At 42.2% G+C, this 20,722-nt stretch overlaps 1 protein-coding gene and 1 pseudogene across 2 annotated transcripts in view; one reads left to right on the top strand and one right to left on the bottom strand.

The window, feature by feature from the left end:
• NUSAP1 (nucleolar and spindle associated protein 1) overlaps nt 1–20,722 on the bottom strand; it is a 35,484-nt gene that overhangs the window by 3,624 nt on the left and 11,138 nt on the right. Inside the window, exons 4-9 of the mRNA XM_028119449.2 lie at nt 20,111–20,270; nt 15,412–15,513; nt 9,821–9,930; nt 5,280–5,467; nt 2,875–3,032; nt 551–667 (exon numbers count right to left, since the gene is read on the bottom strand). Coding sequence (XP_027975250.2) covers nt 551–667; nt 2,875–3,032; nt 5,280–5,467; nt 9,821–9,930; nt 15,412–15,513; nt 20,111–20,270 — 835 coding nt within the window. The remainder of the gene's footprint in view (nt 1–550; nt 668–2,874; nt 3,033–5,279; nt 5,468–9,820; nt 9,931–15,411; nt 15,514–20,110; nt 20,271–20,722) is intronic.
• LOC114221341 (heterogeneous nuclear ribonucleoprotein A1-like) lies at nt 10,661–11,947 on the top strand (annotated as a pseudogene). Its single transcript, XR_015768638.1, has 2 exons — nt 10,661–10,718; nt 10,935–11,947. The product of XR_015768638.1 is annotated as a heterogeneous nuclear ribonucleoprotein A1-like (transcript).

Genomic DNA, 20,722 nt, shown 5'->3' with positions numbered 1-20,722 from the left:
TGCCGCTCCCCCTGCTTGTGCTCTCTGACAAATCTTTAAAAAAACAAAAACAAAAAACAATTCTAGAATTACTGAAAGATCACATGAAGTATTGGTTTTTGTTTTTAGAATTGGTATTTTAAATGGATATACAGATACTTTAATATAGGCCCAATTTATATGGGCATTTATATAGCCAGTAAATGTCCCAGGTTGTTGGACAGGTGGATTCCAGCCTGGGATCCTTTAAAAGTTGTAAAGAAAACATTCATTTGCCCACAGACCAATTTCCAAGTTTCTTGATTTTGCCTGAAATTTTATTATTTCTTGGCTGTAACACAGATTAGAAGTTATGTTTTGATGAACAAAAATGTGAGTGAACTGATTATTTAGTATTTGCTTAGTGGACAGTCTTTTAAAATCATGGGTCCTGTGGACCCCGGGGGAAGAAATTCTAGGTGGCCAAGTATGGCTTTCCACTGAGGCACCAAAATTTTTCACATCCTCAGATGTAGAACTATTTAATCCTAAGTCTTTGGCATGTCTTTTATCTCAGAACATCTGCACGTACCTTTGTGTGGCTCATAGTTGAGGGGACGAGACAGACTTGCTTTGAGATCAAACACTGGCTTCTTGTTGGAGACTGGAGTCTGTGCTGCCTGAGTTGTCAGTTTGAATGGGGTAACAACTACGAAACGAAGAAACAAAACGCCAGGGCTTAATTAGGGGGCAAAAAAAAGACCTATACAGTTTTTTGTTGAAGTACCATTTCTCAGTCTTAAAAATATCATCTCTATGGACAGTCTCAAACATGAAGGTTTAAAAAGGAAAAGGGAGAAAAGAATAAGGAAAGCTAACCACCGAGACCTGCTTCCCTTGTGAGTAGTTCCCCAAATAGTCTCAGCATTAGGATATTTCCTAGAGTCACCTGGGGGTTGAAAATCCTGTTTACATAATTGATGGGTAAATGTTCAGGCCATGTCCCTGATGTTATTTACCCTTTAATAATACGTTAGTAGTAACATTTTCAATCATATAGTTATAAGGCTGGAAGGAACCTCGTCATATATAAATGAAAATATTTGTGGCTCTGGTTGTTATTTATAAAAGCAGTTATTTAAAAATATGAATTTTTGTACCATAAATATACCAGAATGACAAGACTCAGTAAGCCAAATTTTTGCTACAGTTGGCACCATATATCGGGCACCTTTTATTCTTTCCCATCACAGGCTGTTCTCAGGCTATTGTCGAATGTCAGCACTTGCGTGCGTATATATGAATAAGCAACCAAAATCTAGGGCCACTTGGTTCAATGAGAAAAGCACAAAACCCGTTTGAAAGTGATCCCATCGTGTGGCTCTCTGGTGCCGGCAGTGGGGGAACACGGGCTGTCCACCATGCCGAGCAGAGTTTCAATAGGTACAATTCAGCCTGTCCAGTAACTGCAGCCCTGCCACACCCCAGTCCCTCCGAGCTCTAGAGAAGCTCTCACACGTGTACAGGAGACATGGTTCAGAATGGTCATGACACCATAACAACAAAAACTGGAAATACGTACTCAATGACCAGTAAAACACAAATTGAAGTATATCCATACCAGTGAAAATGAACAAATTTTCTAGCTCATTTATCAATATGGGTGATTCTTGAAACATTACACTGAGCGAACGAAGCAAATCATAGGAAAAAAAAAATCCTACAATTTGATTTCCTTTACATAAGATTCGTATCTGATAGTTGGGGGAAAAAAACTATCCCATCCCAACTGGGCACACCCCTGAATTACCATGAGAAAGCTCACAATATGATAAGCATTTAGTTTCTGCCTCAGGTTGTGATCTGTAAGCATTTGTGAGTCCTTCCTCATTATGAGGTAAGTGGTCTACTCAGTGACCCCAGCTCTCTGTAAAATAACACCGTCCTATCTTAGGCAAGTCCACTCCATTTGTAGCACTGCCTTCTGTCCAGGCCCCTTTCTTCCCTTACCACAGGAAGATTTAGAAGGTTACATGGAATGTTTGCTCGCTGGTGGTGGTAACATTAAGAGTTAAGCTGGGAATGAGAGAGCTCATTTAGAGGAAGAATCACATAAATTTACTATTCCCACATCTGGACTTGCTTAAAATGTAGCTGTCAGCCTCACTCTTCTGTCTTTAAGGTATGAAGAAACCCTCATTGACTCTCCACACAGATCATTACCAACACTGTTCTGAAGCCCCTGCTGGATTGCTCTAGTCTCGGGAGTTGGCAGGCCTTTCTATGTGATCAAGGTTCTTGCCTCATGTATTCGATAGGACTCTCAGGAGAATTGACATACTCAGTTCTAATATAGGCCTCATGCTGGTATATATATATATATATATATATATATATATATATATATATATATATATATATTTTAAACTTTGTACTGTTACTGCAGTATTCTCTTGAAAACTACCTAATGATTGTAGGTAATGATTAAGTAGGCCATGTGTAGCAGAGTATCCATATGGCTTATTCTGGCTTACATAATCTAGTTCATAGTTTGGCCTTTATCCCACAAACTCTGGGATCCTATTAGTTTCATAGTCCTGGGGGACCAATCAGAGGCTGTAATGAATACTGTGATCTTCCTTCTAATCCCTGAGTCCAAGAAGGGACTGAATGATCTTCAGGGAGGGTCACCATCTTAGGTCTCCTTAGAGACAAGATGGAGTCTTCAGGCAGATACCAGTTTTTTGTTTGTGTCTCTGGCATTTTCCTCACCAATATAAAATGAAAGATAGGCTATGGTGAAATTTTTGCTTTTGATTTTATAGTTATGGAGAGGTTTTTAAGTAAACAAATACACTTAATAATTTCAGGAAGTTAGGTGGCTTAAAGATGAACCAGTTTTTTCTTTTGTTTTACCAGAAACAGAATTTCCATTTGTGGTCTTTAACTTGTCTGTCCCGAGCACAGCCTGGCCTTTTGGGGTACTCCCAGGTATGATCACATGTGGAGACTTTCTGGCTGGAGTCTTGGTCAGTGAACGCTTATGCTCATTATCTTTGGTAGCAGCTGAAAACCTAAACAGGACAGTGGAGTACCAAACATGAGTATTTGTGTGAAGAGTAACTTGTATCAAGCATACAAGCAAAACCACCTGCCCATCCCCAAGCAGTGAAAGGGCTCGATATGTACTTGTTACGTGAATAATGAACCTTTTTTGCAGAATAAACATTTTACAACACTTGATTTGTAAAATATGGTTTTGTCTTCTCTGCTTTCCTTGCCTTGGCCAATGGCAGAACAAGGTAGAGCTCCAAGGAAATGCCTCTGGGGCTCAAATTACAGTTTAAGAGGTACTCTAAGCACTCCCCTCTTTCTCCTCCTGGTGATGGCCAATCGGGGAACAGAAGACTGCTATGCCAAATATGGGAACGGATCTTCCGTCTTCCTAGTAGATGGTCATTCATTTAAATGGTACATAAGCCCATTCTCCTAGCAAATTGCCATAAATTTATTGCACTGATTATGATGCATATTTTTTATGCATTTTAATGTTTGAAATTGGGATATGTTTCATAATTAGTAACACATCATGGTTGGCAATGATTTTTCTTAGTGGTTCATAAAATAATGGTGAGTCTCCAATTGATGGTGTCTTAGATTCAGTGAAATTCAGGAAGGACAGACATAAATATACATGATGGTGGTGGTGATGGGGTTAACAGAAGAGAACTTCTGGACCTACAACTAAAATGTAGTAGCGATCCTGTATCAGGACCCAAAATTATTATGGCATACCGTACAACCCGGTTAAGACAACTGCATGTTAGGTGAAGTCCAGGCTGCTGTGAACACTGCAGTGGGGCGAGGACTCGCCCTGACCATGGTGTTCCTCACTACTATTATATACAGTCCAAACTGCCACAGAGAGGTACCTCAGACTCCACGCTAACTCAATAAATAGAGTTCCAAATTTAAGGGCGTTTTTAAGCTCTAAAAACTACATCAGATAATTACATGGGTTGGGGAAGTGTTACCAGGCACCAACACTATTAGGCTGCAAACACCCTTTAAAAAGAATAGGGGCACCTGGCTGGCTCAGTTGGTAAACATGCGACTCTTGACCTCAGGGTTGTGGGTTCAAGGCCCACACTGGGTGTGGAGGTTACTTAAAAAAATCTTAGTGGTGCCTGGGTGGCTCAGTCATTAAGCATCTGCCTTCGGCTCAGGTCATGACCTCAGGGTTGGTCCTGGGATCGAGCCCCACATCGGGCTCCCTGCTCCGCCGGCGGCCTGTGTCTCCCTCTCCCACTCCCCTTGCTTCTGTTCCCTCTCTCGCTGTGTCTCCCTCTGTCAAATAAATAAAGTCTTTAAAAAAAAAAGTAAATAAAATCTTAAGGGGCACCTGGGTGGCTCAGTCAGTTAAGTGGCTGCCTTCGGCTGAGGTCATGATCCCAGGGTCCTGGGATCGAGCCCCGCGCTGGGCTCCCTGCTCAGCTGGGAGTCTGCTTCTCCCTCTCCCTCGCTCAAATAAAATCTTAAAAATAATTTTTTTTCTATATTAAAGAAAAGGGGACTGAAGATCTTCATCTCGGGGATAGTTATAATTGGGGGCTACCCTGTGTCAGGAGAAGTACAAGCAAAGAAAATAGGGGTCACTGGGGCATGGGATAACTGACACTGCAGTTCCCATACGTTAACAAAAGTTACACTGTAGGACGAGTCAGTTAAGTTCACTGCCTTGAGATATTTTCTGTAGGAATTTAGCTCAACTTTACATTTAAGTCAATGGAAAAATTTCTTTACATGTCTTTATAGGCATACATTAATTAAATAAAATGAATATCCATATGTACCTTCTATCTTTACTTACGACCCAAATATGAGCTTAGAGAAGTTTGATAAAAAAACAACGCAGGGCGCCTGGGTGGCTCAGTCGTTAAGCGTCTGCCTTCGGCTCAGGTCATGATCCCAGGGTCCTAGGATCGAGTCCCACATCGGGCTCCCTGCTCAGCGGGGAGTCTGCTTCTCCCTCTGGCCCTTTCCCCTCTCGTGCTCTCTCTCATTCTCTCTCTCTCAAATAAATAAATAAAATCTTAAAAAAAAAAAAAAGAACTAAAATGTTAAAAAAAAAAACCCGCAAATTTAAAGAAAAAAGATTACAGCTTATAAAAACCATCCACTTATTTTCTCTCCATTCTGATCCTCTTTTGCCTTCTTTTTCATCAACATTAAAACATATTTGATGTCGCCCACCTGAAATGTACAGGAAGCAGTAGAGCTTTGAGACCTTGTACTTGATTACATGTTGGAGCTCTTCTTACCTGACGTTCATTTTTGTAGCCGAGAGAACGGCTCGCTTGGCGGAGCCCTTCCCACACAAGGTGCTCCGGCCTGCAGCGCCCAGGGGCCGGCCTGGCAAGCGGCGCTGGCTGGTGGGGGTGCAAGCTGCGCGGAGCCTTCCCCGGAGAGGAACCGGAGTCACCACCGCTCCCTTGGTGACCAGCTGCTTCTGCAGAAAGACACCGCACCACGTTCAAGCTGGGCTTCCTAGCGCCGTCTCCACAACAGCCCCGTTCGTCCCCACTTTTAGTCCCGCCTGCTATCTTTTCTTCTCAGTGCCTCATCCTCTTCTGACCTGCCAGGTGGGCAGGGCAGTTCCTGGCCCCTGTATCGCTATGGTGACCGAGCTAGGAGTAACTTCTGGTTGTGCGGAGTCCTGTGTTACAGAGAGCCTTTCCCAGCTTGCCATGAACCCAGGTATTTTCGGACTAAAGAATGTGGCTTAAGGGGCGCCTGGGTGGCTCAGTTGTTAGGCGTCTGCCTCTGGCTCAGCTCATGATCCCAGGGTCCTGGGATCGAGCCCCGCATCGGGCTCCCTGCTCCGCGGGAAGCCTGCTTCTCCCTCTCCTGCTCCCCCTGCTTGCGTTCCCTCTTTCGCTGTGTCTCTCTATGTCCAATAAATAAATAAAATCTTAAAAAAAAAAAAAAGAATGTGGCTTAAAAGTCCCCTGTAGCCAGAAAGGGAGGATCAATAGCTTCTCTTGGACATACAGTATCTTTGAGAATGTGATAAGCCATTTATTAAATACAAACTCAAAGAACCACCTATTATGTAATTAGCACATGGAATCTACAAATAATTCCACCCCTGCCCCTACAACCCTCCTCCCCATGGATTCTTAAAGTTCTTTAAAAACAAAAACAACAAGAGGGAGGGAGGGAAACTCTCCCTTTGAAATGGCTGGGGATGGTCCACTTAGGTTATCATTTTTTAGATATTGTCAGCACACCAAGAATAACAATGTCTTCCTATCACTGGTTTAAGCTCTTGCAAGCAAAAGAAACACAGCTTTGTTAAGGTACAACAGTGGTGGGATTACTGAAATGGATGAGGTAAAGCCAAAAGAGAAAAATTCTGATTATATCATAGGAAATACAAGCACTCAGAGAATTATATCAACTTCTCAACATACAAGCAGAAGAGATTCTAATGTGACACAAAGTTAAAACTTACTAAAATTGTTAGTAAATGCACATCTATACCATGAGGTGGGAGCCCAGGTTATATGTATTTAAGCACACTGTTCTATTTAATCACACTTTTTATGCTGCCTTCTATCTTTCCTCCAAGATTCCCACTTTCCATGCTGTGTCTCCTCACAGTTCACTTGGTGTCAGGACCATCAACTCTGCATCTTTGTTCTGAATACTTACAATGCAGAAATGAGTCTACTAGCTCTTATCCATCTAACTTTTTTTTAGGTAGGATATTAAGCCGTACTAACTCGTTTTGTTAGCAATGTATGTAAACAATTCCTGTCTTTTAGCAATAAAAATCTGTTCAATCCTAACAAAGCAAAGAGCTCAATCATACCATATACAAAAAGTGGGTTAAGGATTAAATATAGATGAAAATAATAAAAGCAGTACAAATAAATATAAGAGCTTATTTTTATGATCTTGAAACAGGCAGGGTGTGACAAAAAAAAAAAAAACCCACAAAAAAACCACGCAGACCCTTAAAAGGAAAAGTTGGATAAAATTAAGAAAAAATCTTTCATAAAAGACACCATTAATATAGTTAAAAGATAGGGCGCCTGGGTGGCTCAGTTGGTTAAGCGACTACTTTCGACTCAGGTCATGATCCTGGAGTCTCAGGATCGAGTCCCGCATCAGGCTCTCTGCTCAGCAGGGAGTCTGCTTCTCCCTCTGACCCTTCCCCCTCTCATGTGCTCTCTCTCTCAAATAAATAAATAAATAAAATTAAAAAAAATATATAGTTAAAAGATAAACTAAAGTATTTATAATATAGAATATATAGCATTAATATAAATGGCTAAAAGATGAGTAAAAATTGAGAAAAAACAAAAACAAAAATTGAGAAAAAACCCCAGCCAATAACAACATATAAACATATAATGATCAAAGAAATGCCAACTCAATTGGGATCTTTTCATATTATATTAATAAAGATTTAAAAAATTCATCATTCCCACTGTTGGCAAGATAAACCGGCATATTGGGGCACTGTGTTTCTGATGCTTGTAGGGGACCATTTGGCAACTAAATCAAATTGGTCTCCCTGCTCTAGTGAAAGTCAAGGAGAGACAGGTCGTGGCCAAGATGATTCTAAGATCTCTGCTTATTTATTATTAACACTGTCCAATGACCAATCCTAAAACATGTCAACTGTCAAGAAAAACTTCCTATTAGCTATGGTGAAGTCACTGTAATTTTTTATTTTTCAATTTCCAAATAGATCATACCAAATAACCCATCTGATAGATCTATTCCTTAGTGGGGAGGGGGGTGATTTTAGAACTAAATTCATTCAGGTGGGGTATCGGGAAAAATAAGATAAGCTGCTCATTATTTAACACACCTTCAGGGCTACACTCAAGTTTATGGTTGAGGCACTTGTTCTGCCCTAATTTTTGCCTAGAAAATTAACTCACCCATATTATGTAGTCTAGAAAACTTGACTTTCAATCAAGTATTTAAGTAGACTCAGTTTTATGGTAAGGAAAATGAGTGGCCCTGCTTGCAGGCTTATTTGCCCCTAGCTCATTTTCATGCAAAAAAAGAAAGAAAGAAAGAAAAAGACAAAAAGAAACTAGAGGTCTACTTCCGGTAAATCATCAGCACAGGCCTCTTGTGCAGGTATTCAGCTGTCAGTGCAGTGACGCCTAGCCCTTGCTCGTATCTAAGCAAGCATGATTATGGGCGTGCTGAGCACGTCTTCTCTGATTCTCCACCCGCGCTGGCGGACCAGTCTGCAGCCTTCAAATGCCACAGCTTGGCCTTGTCGCTGTCAGCTGGGTGATAAACGGTGTCTTAAATGAGGTTAGCAGTCAGTTGTTTTATCAAGAGTTCAAGTGAATGTTACCACTCTAGATTCAGCTTCTTGCTAAGAAGCTCATGGTGTATGTTTTTTACAAACAATATGTAGAACTTGTCACCTAGTGTGTTTCTGGGTCAGCATTTGTACCAGAAAATGTAGAACTCGACTGACACAGCAGATGCCGTCCCTGCCAACAGTGCTCATATTCTGCCCCTTTCAAACCAACCTTATACTGTTTTGTGTTATAATACCAAAGACTGCCTCCAAGGCTTTTTGAGAAATAAGCACATGGCATGTATTATGAAATTCTAAAATAAATATTCCCCCGTCCTCTATGTGGCACCTCTTGAACACCAGAGACCAAGTAAGGTAATAACAGGATGTTGTCAACTCACTGCTCTAATTCAGCCTTGGGGTTGATTTCCTCCCCTTTTCTTATTCGAAGGGACCTTGAGTCTGGCAGGACCTGGACTGAAGGGCCCCCCCGGAGCTCAGTTAGCAGGAAGCCCCTAAGTTGGCCAGTGCAACTCGTTCCTTTTTCCTTTAGGTGAGAGGGAAAGAAAATGGCTTCACCCATAAATCAGTCTAGCCTCAACAAAAGTAATAAGCACAATGTGTGAAGGCTGAGAATAGAACAACTTACTGGCAGTTTGGAATTAGTTCTTTATACTGAGGACTCCCAGTTTTATTCTGAGGGTTCTGAAAATTCTTATGGTGGGGGAAGCAATTTCAGATAATAAAGATACATTTATCAAATGTATCAAACAAATCCATTCCACTGGTAGAATAAAAAGCTGGCTGTATTAGCTAAGGTATTGACATTAAAATCAAATAATTCGGGGCACCAGGGTGGCTTAGTTGGTTAAGCATCTGCCTTTGGCTCAGGTCATGATCCCGGGGTCCTAGGATCAAGCCCTGCATCAGGCTCCCTGCTCAGCAGGGAGCCTACTTCCCCCTTTACCGCTCCCCCTGCTAGTGCCATCTCATTTTCTCTCTCAAATAAATAAATTTTTTTTTTAAGATTTTATTTATTTATTTGACAGAGAGAGACACAGCAAGAGAGGGAACACAAGCAGGGGGAGTGGGAGAGGGAGGAGCAGGCCTCCCGCCGAGCAGGGAGCCCGAAGCGGGGCTCGATCCCAGGACCCCGGGATCGTGTCCTGAGCCGAAGGCAGACGCTTAATGACTGGGCCACCCAGGCGCCCCTCAAATAAATAAAATCTTAAAAAACAAAACAAAACCATAAAATCAAATAGTTCAGTCCCAGTAAGAACATAATTTTAGGGGCACCTGGGTGGCACAGCTGAGCATCTGACTCTTGGTTTTGGCTTAAGTTGTGATCTCCGCGTCTTGAGATCAGGCCCCGATTTGGACTCCACGCACAGCTCAGAGTCTGCTTGGGATTCTTTTTCCCTCTCCCTCTGCCCCTCCTGCTCGTGCTTGCTCTCTCTAATACACAAATCTTTAAAAAAACAAACAAACAAACAAAAAAACCCAAAACACATAATTTTATCAGCATACCTTCAGTTCATTAAATGAATTGTGTTCTTCAAAATGTTTCTTTTTTCTCTCAATATATTGATCAATGGACTCCATTTCCTTAAAGCGAGCCTCATGAAGCTTCTTAAAGTCTGGAATGTTCCCCAAAATATGACAATTAATAGCAAGACAAATCCATTTATTCACCTTCCCTTTGTCCTTCTGTTAATACTTATTCTCCTCTCTGCATCCCTGACATTCAGGGATCAAACATCATCTTTGCTAAAACTTCAATGTCATATCTTTCAGTTTTTGGAAACTCAGGGACAAAGTATATTCATCTTATCAACTATCAAACATTTACCATCTCTCCTCTGTCCATTTCACTGCTAACTGTGGTTTAGTCCACAGAATAAGAAAAGAATAACAGATTTGTCCTCTCCCCTCACCAATTAGTCAAATGGCCTTTACTTAATCATAAATTTGACATTTTATAATGCTTAGAAAGCTTTATACCAAGGATTGGCAAACCTTTCCTGTTAACGGTCAGACAGTAAATATTTTTTCTCATCTTTGTGGCCACATATGGTATGATCTTTTTTAGACAATCCTTTAAAACTGTAAAAACCATTCTTAGCTTAAAGGTTTTAAGACAGGCCAGGGTTGGCAGGAGTTTGCTGATCCCTGCTCTGTGCTATTCTGATTAAGAATATTCTTGGGGGCCTAGCTGGTCAGTCGGAGGAGTGTGTGACTCTTGATCTTGGGTTTGTGGGTTCAAGCCCATGTTGGGTGTAGAGATTACTTTAAAAAAATAATTGAGTCCTTTCTGCCCGTGGACGCTGCCGAGTGAGCATCATTAAAGTCGCCCCTCCCACCGCCATCATGTCTAAGTCAGAGTCTCCCAAAGAGCCTGAATAGGTGTGGAAGCTCTTCATCGGAGGTTTGAGCTTTGTTTTTTTTTTTTTAAAGATTTTTATTTATTTATTTGAGAGAGAGAGAATGAGAGATAGAGAGCACGAGAGGGAAGAAGGTCAGAGGGAGAAGCAGACTCCCCGCTGAGCAGGGAGCCCGATGCGGGACTCGATCCCTGGACTCCAGGATCATGACCTGAGCCGAAGGCAGTCGCTTAACCAACTGAGCCACCTAGGCGCCCGAGGTTTGAGCTTTGAAACAACCGATGAGAGTCTGAGGAGCCATTTTGAGCAATGGGGAACACTTACGGACTGTGTGGTGATGACAGATCCAAGTGCTCCAGAGGCTTTGGGCTTTTGTCACAGTATGCCACTGTGCAGGAGGTGGATGCAGCCATGAACGCAAGGCCACACAAGGTGGATGGAAGAGTTGTGGAACCAAAGAAGGCTGTCTCAAGAGAAGATTCTCAAAGACCTGGTGCCCACTTAACTGTGAAAAAGATTTTTGTTGGTGGCATTAAAGAAGACACTGAAGAACATCATCTAAGGGATTATTTTGAACAGTATGGGAAAATTGAAGTGATCGAGATCATGACTGACCGAGGCAGTGGCAAAAAGAGAGGTTTTGCTTTTGTAGCATTTGATGACCATGACTCTGTAGACAAGACTGTCATTCAAAAATACCATACTGTGAATGGCCACAACTGTGAAGTAAGGAGAGCCCTATCTAAGCAAGAGATGGCTAGTGCTTCATCCAGCCAAAGAGGTCGAAGTGGTTCTGGAAATGTTGGTGGTGGTCGTGGAGGTGGTTTTGGGGGGAATGACAACTTTGGTCACGGAGGACACTTCAGCGGTCGAGGTAGCTTTGGTGGCGGTCGAGGTGGTGGTGGATATGGTGGCAGTGGGGATGGCCATAACAAATTTGGTAATGATGGAAGCAACTTTGGAGGTGGCGGAAGTTATGATGATTCTGGCAATTACAACAATCAATCCTCAAATTTTGGACCCATGAAAGGAGGAAATTTTGGAGGCAGAAGCTCTGGCCCCCAATGGTGGTGGAGGCCAATACTTTGCCAAACCACAAAACCAAGGTGGCTATGGTGGTTCCAGCAGCAGCAGTAGCTATGACAGTGGCAGGAGGTTCTAATCACTGCCAGGAAACAAAGCTCAGCAGGAGAGGAGAGCCAGAGAAGCCACAGGGAAGCTACAGGTTACAACAGATTTGTGAACTTAGCCAAGCACAGTGGTGGCAGGGCCTACCTGCTGCAAAGAAGACATGTTTTAGACAATGCTCGTGTATGGACAAAAAACTGAGGACTAATTGTATAACAGGTTATTTTAGTTTCTGTTCTGTGGAAAGTGTAAAGCATTCCAACAAAGGGTTTTAATGTATTTTTTTTTTTGTACCCATGTGGTTGATTGCTAAATGTAACAGTCTGATCATGATGCTGAATAAATGTTTTTTAGAAAAAAAAAAATTGAGGGGCGCCTGGGTGGCTCAGTCGTTAAGCGTCTGCCTTCGGCTCAGGTCAGGATCCTGGGGTCCTGGGATTGAGCCCCGCATTGGGCTCCCTGCTTGGCAGGAAGCCTGCTTCTCCCTCTCCCACTCCCCTGCTTGTGTTTCCTCTCTTGCTGTGTCTCTGTCAAACAAATAAAATCTTAAAAAAAAAAAATAATTGAATTTGAATTTTTAAAAAATTTAAAATTCTAATGAACTATTAAGTATATGTATTTCTAATATATGCTGAGCAGCATTCTAAGTACTATAAATATACAACACTCAACATTCTATGTACCAGGCAACAGACAATTAATTACATGTTTAGATATGGAATCCCTTAAACTTATTACTGAAAAGAAAATTTAGGGGCTGGTTGGCTCAGTCAGTAGAGCATGTGACTCTTGATCTCAGGATCGTGAGTTCAAGCCCTGTGTTGGGGGTAGAGAGTACTCAAGAAAAATAATTACAAGGTGGACATTGTACCAAGTACTTTATAGACATCCATTCTCAGAGATTTACTGTGCCATGTCCTAGTCACTATGTTAGGTGATCAGGAAGTAGAAAAATAGTCTCAAGCATACCTTGTTTTACTCCACTTTGAGATACTGGTTTTTTTTGTTTCTTTTTATAAATTGAAGCTTTCTTGCAACCCTGTCAAGAGCCATCTTTCTAACTGCATTGGCTCACTTCATGTCTCTGTATCACATTTTGGTAATTACTGCAATTATTTCCAACTTTTTCCTTATTGTTACATATTTGCTATGGTGATCTATGATCAGTGATCTTTGATTTTACTACTGAAATTATTTTGGGGCACCAGAAGCAGTGCCCAAATAAGAGGGCAAAGTTAATAAGTGTTGTGTGTTCGACTGCTCCTACAGTGGCCTTTAAGTCTTCAGGTGAAATGAAGAGTTGCACGTCTCTCACTTTAAATCAAAAGCTAGAAATGATTAAGCTTGGTGAAGAAGGCATGGTAAAGGCCAAGATGGGCTGAAAACTAGGACAGTTAGCTAAGTTATAAACACAAAGGAAAAGTTCACGAAGGAGAGGACAAGTGCTACTCCAGTGAACACATGGATGGCAAGAAAGCAAAACAGCCTTACTGCTGATACGGAGAAAGTGTGAGTGGTCTGGATAGACTAAACCAGCCACAGCATTCCCTTAAGCCAAAGCCTAATGCAGAGCAAGGCTCTAATGCTGTTCAATTCTATGAAGGCTGAAGAAGTTCGGGAAGCTGCAGAAGAAAAGTTGGAAGCTAGCAGAAGTTGGTTCATGAGGTTCAAGTTTATTCCAGGACATAAAAGTACAAAGTGAAGCAGCAAGTGCTGATGTAGAAGCTGCAGGAAGTTACCCAGAAGAGCTAGATCATTAATGAAGGTGGCGACTATACTAAACAATAGATTTTCAATGTAGATGAGACAGCCTTCTATTTCCAGATGCCATCTAGGACTTTCATACTTACAGAGAAGTCAATGCCTGGCTGCAAAGGACAGGCTGATTCTTGTTAGGGGCTAATGCAGCTGGTGACTTAAAGTTGAAGCCAATGCTCACTGACCATCTGAAAATCCTAAGAATGATACCACACTTACTCTGCCTGTGCTCTGCAAATCAAACAACAAAACTTGGATAGCACATGTTTACAACATAATTTACTGAATATTTTAAGCCCACTGTTGAAATCTACTGCTCAGAAAAAAAAAAGATTCTTTTCTAAATATGACTGCTCATTGAAAGTGCACCTGGTCACCCAAGGGCTCTGTGGGAGATGTACAAGATTAATGTTGTTTTCATGCTAACACAGCATCCATTCTGCAGCCCATGAATCAAAGAGTCATGTAGACTTTCAAGTCCTATTTAAGAAATACGTTTTGTGAGCTATAGCTGCCATGGATAGTAATTCCTCTGATGGACCTGGGCAAAAGTGTAAACCTTCTGGAAAAGATACACCATTCCAGATGCCATTAAGAACATTTACGATTCATGTCAAGAAACCAAAATATCAGCACGAACAGAAGTTAGGAAGAAGCTGATTCCAGCCCTCAACGGTGGCTTTGAGGGGTGCAAGACTTCAGTGGAGGAAGTGACTGCAGATGTGGTGGGAATAGCAAGAGAACTAGAATGAGAAGTGGGGCCTGAAGACGTGACTGACTTGCTGCAATCTCAGGATAAAACTGTACTGGATGACGAGTTGCTTCTTACGGATGAGCAAAGAAAGTGGTTTTTTGAGATGGAATCTACTGGTGAAGATGCTGTGAAGACTGTTGAAATGACAACAAAGGGTTTAGAATATTCCATAAACTTAGTTGATAAAGCAGCAGCAAGGTTTGAGAGGATGGACTCCAGTTTTAAAAGAAGTTCGACTGGGGGGACTCCTGGGTGGCTCAGTTGTTAAGCGTCTGCCTATGGCTCAGGTCATGATCCCAGGGTCCTGGGATCGAGCCCCGCATTGGGCTCCTTGCTCAGTGAGGAGCCTGCTTCTCCCTCTCCCTCTACTGCTCCCCCTGCTTGTGCTCTCTCTCTCTCTCTGACAAATAAATACATAAAAATCTTTAAAAAAAAAAAAAGAAGTTCTACTGGGGGTAAAATGCTATCAATAGCACTACAAGCTACAGAGAAATCATTTGTAAAAGGAAGTCAACGGTTGGGGCAAACTTCACTGTGGTCTTATTTTAAGAAACTGCTGTAGCCAGCCCAACCTTCAGCAACCACCATCGCCCATCCCTCAGAGGCCATCAACACCGAGGCAAGACCCCCCGGCAGCAAAAATAGGACCACTTCGTTGAAAGCTCAGATTATGGTTAGCATTTTTTAGCAATATATTTTTAATTCAGATATGTGCATTGTTTTTTGAGAATAACACCATGACACACCTAATAGACTACAGTAGAGCGTAAACGTAACTCTTCCATGCTGGCGACACAAACTCCTGTGATTCAGTTTACTGCAGTCATCGCTTTTGGCGGTGATCTGGAACTGGAGGGGCAATGTCAGGTCTGTGTGTATCGGCCTGATGAAATAGGTAGTCGACTCACTCCCACTGTCAACTAAGGAAGTGGGTTTATTGAGGATAAGAGGCCCCTGGTCTCAGAGCTAGAAAATGAGAATGAGGATGCAAGGCCCAGTTCCAGCATTCAAGCTTTTAGCTGTCCTTGTGCATTGCCTATTTGGCATTAGCCTGCAAGCGCCAACTATTACTTTGTTTGTGTGTGCGTAAAACTTACTTGGAGTAGTGCTTGTATTTCTTTTGCTTTTTCCAGGTTTGGAAAACCCATCTGTGTAGAGAGGCTTCTTTCTTTCTGAAGGTACCTTTGAATCTTCATTACCTGAATTGAGAGATACAGAACTAATCAAAGATTTCAAAACAAGTTCTTCCTATTAACAAACGTCTAATAGTGAACACTACATCAAAAACTAATGATGTAATGTATGGTGATTAACATAACAATAAAAAATTAAAAAAAAAAAAAGAAACGTCTAGTAGTTGGGGGTGCCTGGCTGGCTCAGAGTGTACGACTCCTGAATTCAGGGTTGTGAGTTTGAGTCCCACATTTGGTGTCGAGATTACTAAAATAAATGAAACTTCAAAGAAAAAAAAGGTCTAGAAGTTTGTTTTTTTTTTTTTAAGATTTATTTACTTGACAGAGAGAGACACAGTGAGAGAGGGAACACAAGCAGGGGGAGTGGGAGAGGGAGAGGGAGAGGCAGGCCTCCCGCGGAACAGGGAGCCCAACACGGGGCTCGATCCCAGGGCCCTGGGATCGTGACCCGAGCCGAAGGCAGACGCCTAACGACTGAGCCACCCAGGAGCCCCAAAGGTCTAGAAGTTAACATGAGGGTATTTTCATGTGATGAGGTCTGCAAGGTGGTGGGAAAAATGAGCACAAAGAATGAGTTATAGCATCACTACAATTTTAGCTCATATGCTTCAAGCAGGAAGAAATTTTATGCTTCCTGTATAGAAGTTATGTAAATATATCAGAAATTTAAGGGGTGCCTGGGTAGCTCAGTCGGTTAAGCATCTGCCTTCAGCTCAGGTCATGATCCCAGGGTCCCGGGATCAAGCCGCGATTGGGCTCCCTACTCAGTGGGGAGTCTACTTCTCCCTCTCCATGCCCTGCCCCTGGCTCATGCTCTCAAATAAATAAATAATAAAAGAAATTTAAGAACACTTTTTCAAAACTTTTGCTATGAACAGGTTATTGTAACTAGAATGATACAAATCACACAATCCTGGGATGGCTGGCTGGTTCAGTTGGTAGAGCATGTGACTCTTGATCTCAGGGTTGTAAGTTCGATCCCCAAATTAGGCGTAGAGATTACTTAAAAATAAAATCTTTAAAAAAAAATTACCCAATCCCACCAACCTAAGAAACATCCTTACCATGAGCATTTTGGCATATTTCCTCCGGCCCTCCGCTTCCATACTGGTTTTTATTCTTTAAATCTAGCTGTAATCATGGTGTATGTACTAGCCATTTTCTCTCACTTACAACAACATTCTGTTATCTTTTTCAACTTGAGGAAATCTACTTAAAAATATCCAAGTGGGGGGCGCCTGGGTGGCTCAGTTGTTAAGCGTCTGCCTTCGGCTCAGGTCATGATCCCAGGTCCTGGGATCGAGCCCCACATTGGGCTCCCTGCTTGGTGGGAAGCCTGCTTCTCCCTCTCCCACTCGCCCTGCTTATGTTCCTGCTCTTGGTATCTCTGTCAAATAAATAAATAAAATCTTAAAAAAAAAAAAAAGTCCAAGTGGGTTTTCAAGAATTACTATTTATAATCATGTCACTCATACTAAAGGTTTCCCAATACATCCATAAGACATCAAAGAATTACTGGGTAGAGCAGGAGGGGCTGCAGGAGTTTCTGCTTGGAACTTGCCTCCAAAACCAGAAAGGTAAAGTTCCATGCAAAACAGGATATTGATGGAGTCAGAGTCACACCTCACCAGATACTTATTACAAATGGGAAAAAAAAAAGCAACTTCCCAAAGGAGTAACTTAGCAGGGTGATCACCTGTTAACAAGCCACCATCTGTGCCTTCTGGGGGGCACTGAGGATTACTCTATGGGATCCCTGCTACAGGTGCTGGATCTAAATCTAACCTTCAGCACATATTAGACAAATCAAGGCTGAGGACCCCCAAAATTGGCCTGTATTAAAAAATGTAAACATTAAAAAAAATCCTCAGAGACTTCAAGGAAGACTGAAGAATGTTCCATATTAAAGTAGACTAAAGAGACATGACAACGAAATCCAAGAGCCAAGATTTTCCTTTGCTTTAATGGACATGACTAGAGTAACTCATGAAGGGATGAAGCGATGCCTGGGTGGCTCAGTCGGTTAAGTGTCTGCCTTAGGCTCAGGTCGTGATCCCAGGGTCCTGGGATCAAGTCCTGTATGGGGCTCCTTCCTCAGCAAGGAGCCTGCCTCTCCCTCTGCTTGTGCTCTCTCTCGCTGACAAATAAATAAAATTAAAAAAAAAGTTTTCTTTAACAACAAAAAAATAAGGAGTAACTCATGAAACTTAAATAAGGTCATCTATAGAACAGATAAGCAATTCTCACACTTCTGGTCTCAGAATGTTATACTCTTAGAAATTGTGGAGGACCCCCCATTTTTGTTTACATTCTATCAGTATGTGCCAGTAGGTATTACAATTAAAACATTAAAAAATGTTTGATACACTAAAAAACAATGTACTTGTTTAACAAAAACATTTATGAAAAATGGCTAAAATTTCTAAAACAAAAATAGTGAGAAGTTGGCATATTTTCACCGATTACTTAATGTCTGACTTAAAGACAGCTGGATTCTCTTAGCTGCTTTTGCATACAGTATATTATGATATATTGTTTTAAGTATATATGAAAACAAATCTTGCCACAAACAGGTGGTTGAAAGGGGAGAGTATTGTAATATTAAGCCTTTTCAGAGAACTGTGGATATTCTTTTCTGATACTATGCTAAGTACCACTTGACAAATGGTAGTTTCATTTCTTTTCTTTCTTTTTTTTAAAGATTTTATTTGACAGAGAGAGAGACAGCCAGAGAGGGAACACAAGCAGGGGAGTGGGAGAGGGAGAAGCAGGCCTCCCGCCAAGCAGGGAGCCCGATGCAGGACTTGATCCCAGGACCCCAGAATCCTGACCTGAGCTGAAGGGAGATGCTTAACCAACTAAACCACCCAGGTGTCCCGACAAATGGTAGTTTCTTAAAGGTTAGTTGCAATGTGGACTATGAATCCTTACCAATGAGCTTTTTGTACTCCATACATTTGTGAGAGAAAGTCCTGTGTTTTTTTGTTTTATTTTAAGCTCTAGGCCCAAAATGGGGCTTGAACTCACGACCCCGAGATCAAGAGTCGTGTGCTTGGGACACCTGGGTGGCTCAGTCCGTTGAGTGGCTGCCTTAGGCCTGGGTCATGATCCCAGGGCCCTGGCATCGAGTCCCACATCTGGCTCCTTGCTCGGCGGGGAGCCTGCTTCTTCCTCTCTCTCCCTCTGCTTTGTGCTCTGTGAAATAAATAAAATCTTAAAAAAAAAAGAGTCGCATGCTCTACCAACTCAGTCAGCCAGGCAGGTGCCCCTAAAACCTGTGTTTTAAGAAACACACGCTGAAGTATTTAGGGGGCAAGGAGCACATTTCTGCAAATTACTCTCCGGGAACAAAATGTAGACAACACTTATACGGATGCATATGTGTATATAAATATAAACAGAGAAGGACCAAAGTAAATGTGGCAAAATGTTAACATTTCGGTAATCAAGAACAGAGCAACACTTGGTACTGTTCTTGCAACTTTAAGTCTGAAATTATGTCAAAATAAAAAGTTAAAAGAAACAAAAAAAAACAACCTCTTACCAGAAACTACGTGATCCTATTTTTGTTCTTCCAACAGCTTGTGTTTCATTAGGGGAACTTAATGCACCCCCCTTGTTTCTCCACGCCCTTGAAACCGGGTCCTGCAGCTAAGTCTCCCTGACAAAATGATGGCTGCAATAGCAGACACTGGTAATCCCACCTCCACTTCTGACTCTTCGTCACATTTCTATCTTGCTCTAAATCATGATTTTAAAGTGGGTTTATGAGGCATATGCATCTTAATCCCCCAGGGTGTTGATCAAAAATTGCAGGCTCGCAGGCTCAGTCAGAATCAGAAACTGTACCTCCAGCAACTTTCTACATTTGGTAAGACATTCCAAATTCTGGGGCACGCGGGAAGGCTCAGCATTAGAAGTTCTGCGCATAACTGCGGGGAGGCCACGGGAGTGGGTCCCCTTCTTTCTCCACCCATCAGGCGCCGCCTCCGGGGCGCAGACAGGGCTGTGGCGGGGACGCGAACACGAGACACTGCAGCGGTTGGCGGGCTTCCCGGGGAATGAGATCATAAAGCACCCAGTCCTGTTAGGTCTGGGGGAACTGAAGTTTTCTGGTCTCACTGAAACAAACTTTTAGTTGACACAGTTTAGGGAAGAGGATTTTAGAAGGTTAGAGACTAAGAACACCCCCGGGGAAGGGAGACTTTGCGGCCCCCTTTCCGCGGTCGTGAAGGAGCAGGTACACAGCTCTGCACAGGTGTCCGGAGCAGGCCAGAAGCACGTTTTGTCCACGTGGAGATCAACTTCCCAGCTACCACTCTTCCGCTGGTTTTTCCACAACAGTACTGGAGAGGACTTGTTGGGCTAGTGTATTTGGTTTTAACTTCTGCTGTAATTGTAGAACACTTAGTTCTACAGCATGGTGTCTGGGTTGAACTGTGTTCCTCAGAAAGGTAGGTGGAAGCCTTAACCTTTAGTAACCCTGATAGGACCTGAGGACAATGCGTCTAGTTTGTGGTACTTTGTTATGGCAGTCCTAGGAAATGAACGCACAGGGGTACCCCTAGGAATTTCAGGGTTTCGTTTTGTTATTTTGGCATACCATTTATTCTTCTTTTTACTGAGGAAACGGCATTCTCCTCTCCTTGGCTCTCATCTGGTGGTGAAGGAACTTCTGCAACTGTTCTGAGATCCTGGTTTTCCTGCTTCTCTTGATTCTGCAATTCAGCGTGATCACTTATTTTTATCTCTGAATCATCCTGCTACAAATGTTAAAAGGGAATAAAGGATTTAAATGATAAAAAGTCACCACTGCCTTCCAAAGACAGACACCCACACTGAAAAGGGGCTAAAGGAAGAAAACTAGGAGAATTAGATTTCTGGGGGGCAGAGTTGGGAACAGGACATACTAGGGGGCCACTGAAAAGCTTAAAAGGCAAGATTAGCTCTCCTAGGGACTATATGGAGTTAGAAAATAAAAATTAGGACTGTGTCTTGTAAAGTTACATTTGAATGAGATGATAAAAAAGAATAAAATCAGAGTCCTCTCAAAGTAATTGAGGGAAGCCCCTGGCTAATCATCTGACCATTATGCTGAATGACCAACTGAAGAGTGATCAACTAGGTCTGAAGCTAGTTGAAGAGGAAAAAAAAAAACTTACTAATGTTGGTTTCTCTTCCCTTCTTACTAGCCCTCACTTAAATGAGCACTTAA

Source organism: Eumetopias jubatus, unplaced genomic scaffold (genome assembly GCF_037043125.1).
Source record: "Eumetopias jubatus isolate StellerSeaLion01/CBP00866 unplaced genomic scaffold, mEumJub1_p1.0 scaffold_7, whole genome shotgun sequence".
Taxonomy (NCBI): domain Eukaryota; kingdom Metazoa; phylum Chordata; class Mammalia; order Carnivora; family Otariidae; genus Eumetopias; species Eumetopias jubatus.
The sequence above is the reverse complement of the archived record's forward strand: the minus strand, read 5'-3'. Positions and strand labels throughout refer to the sequence as shown.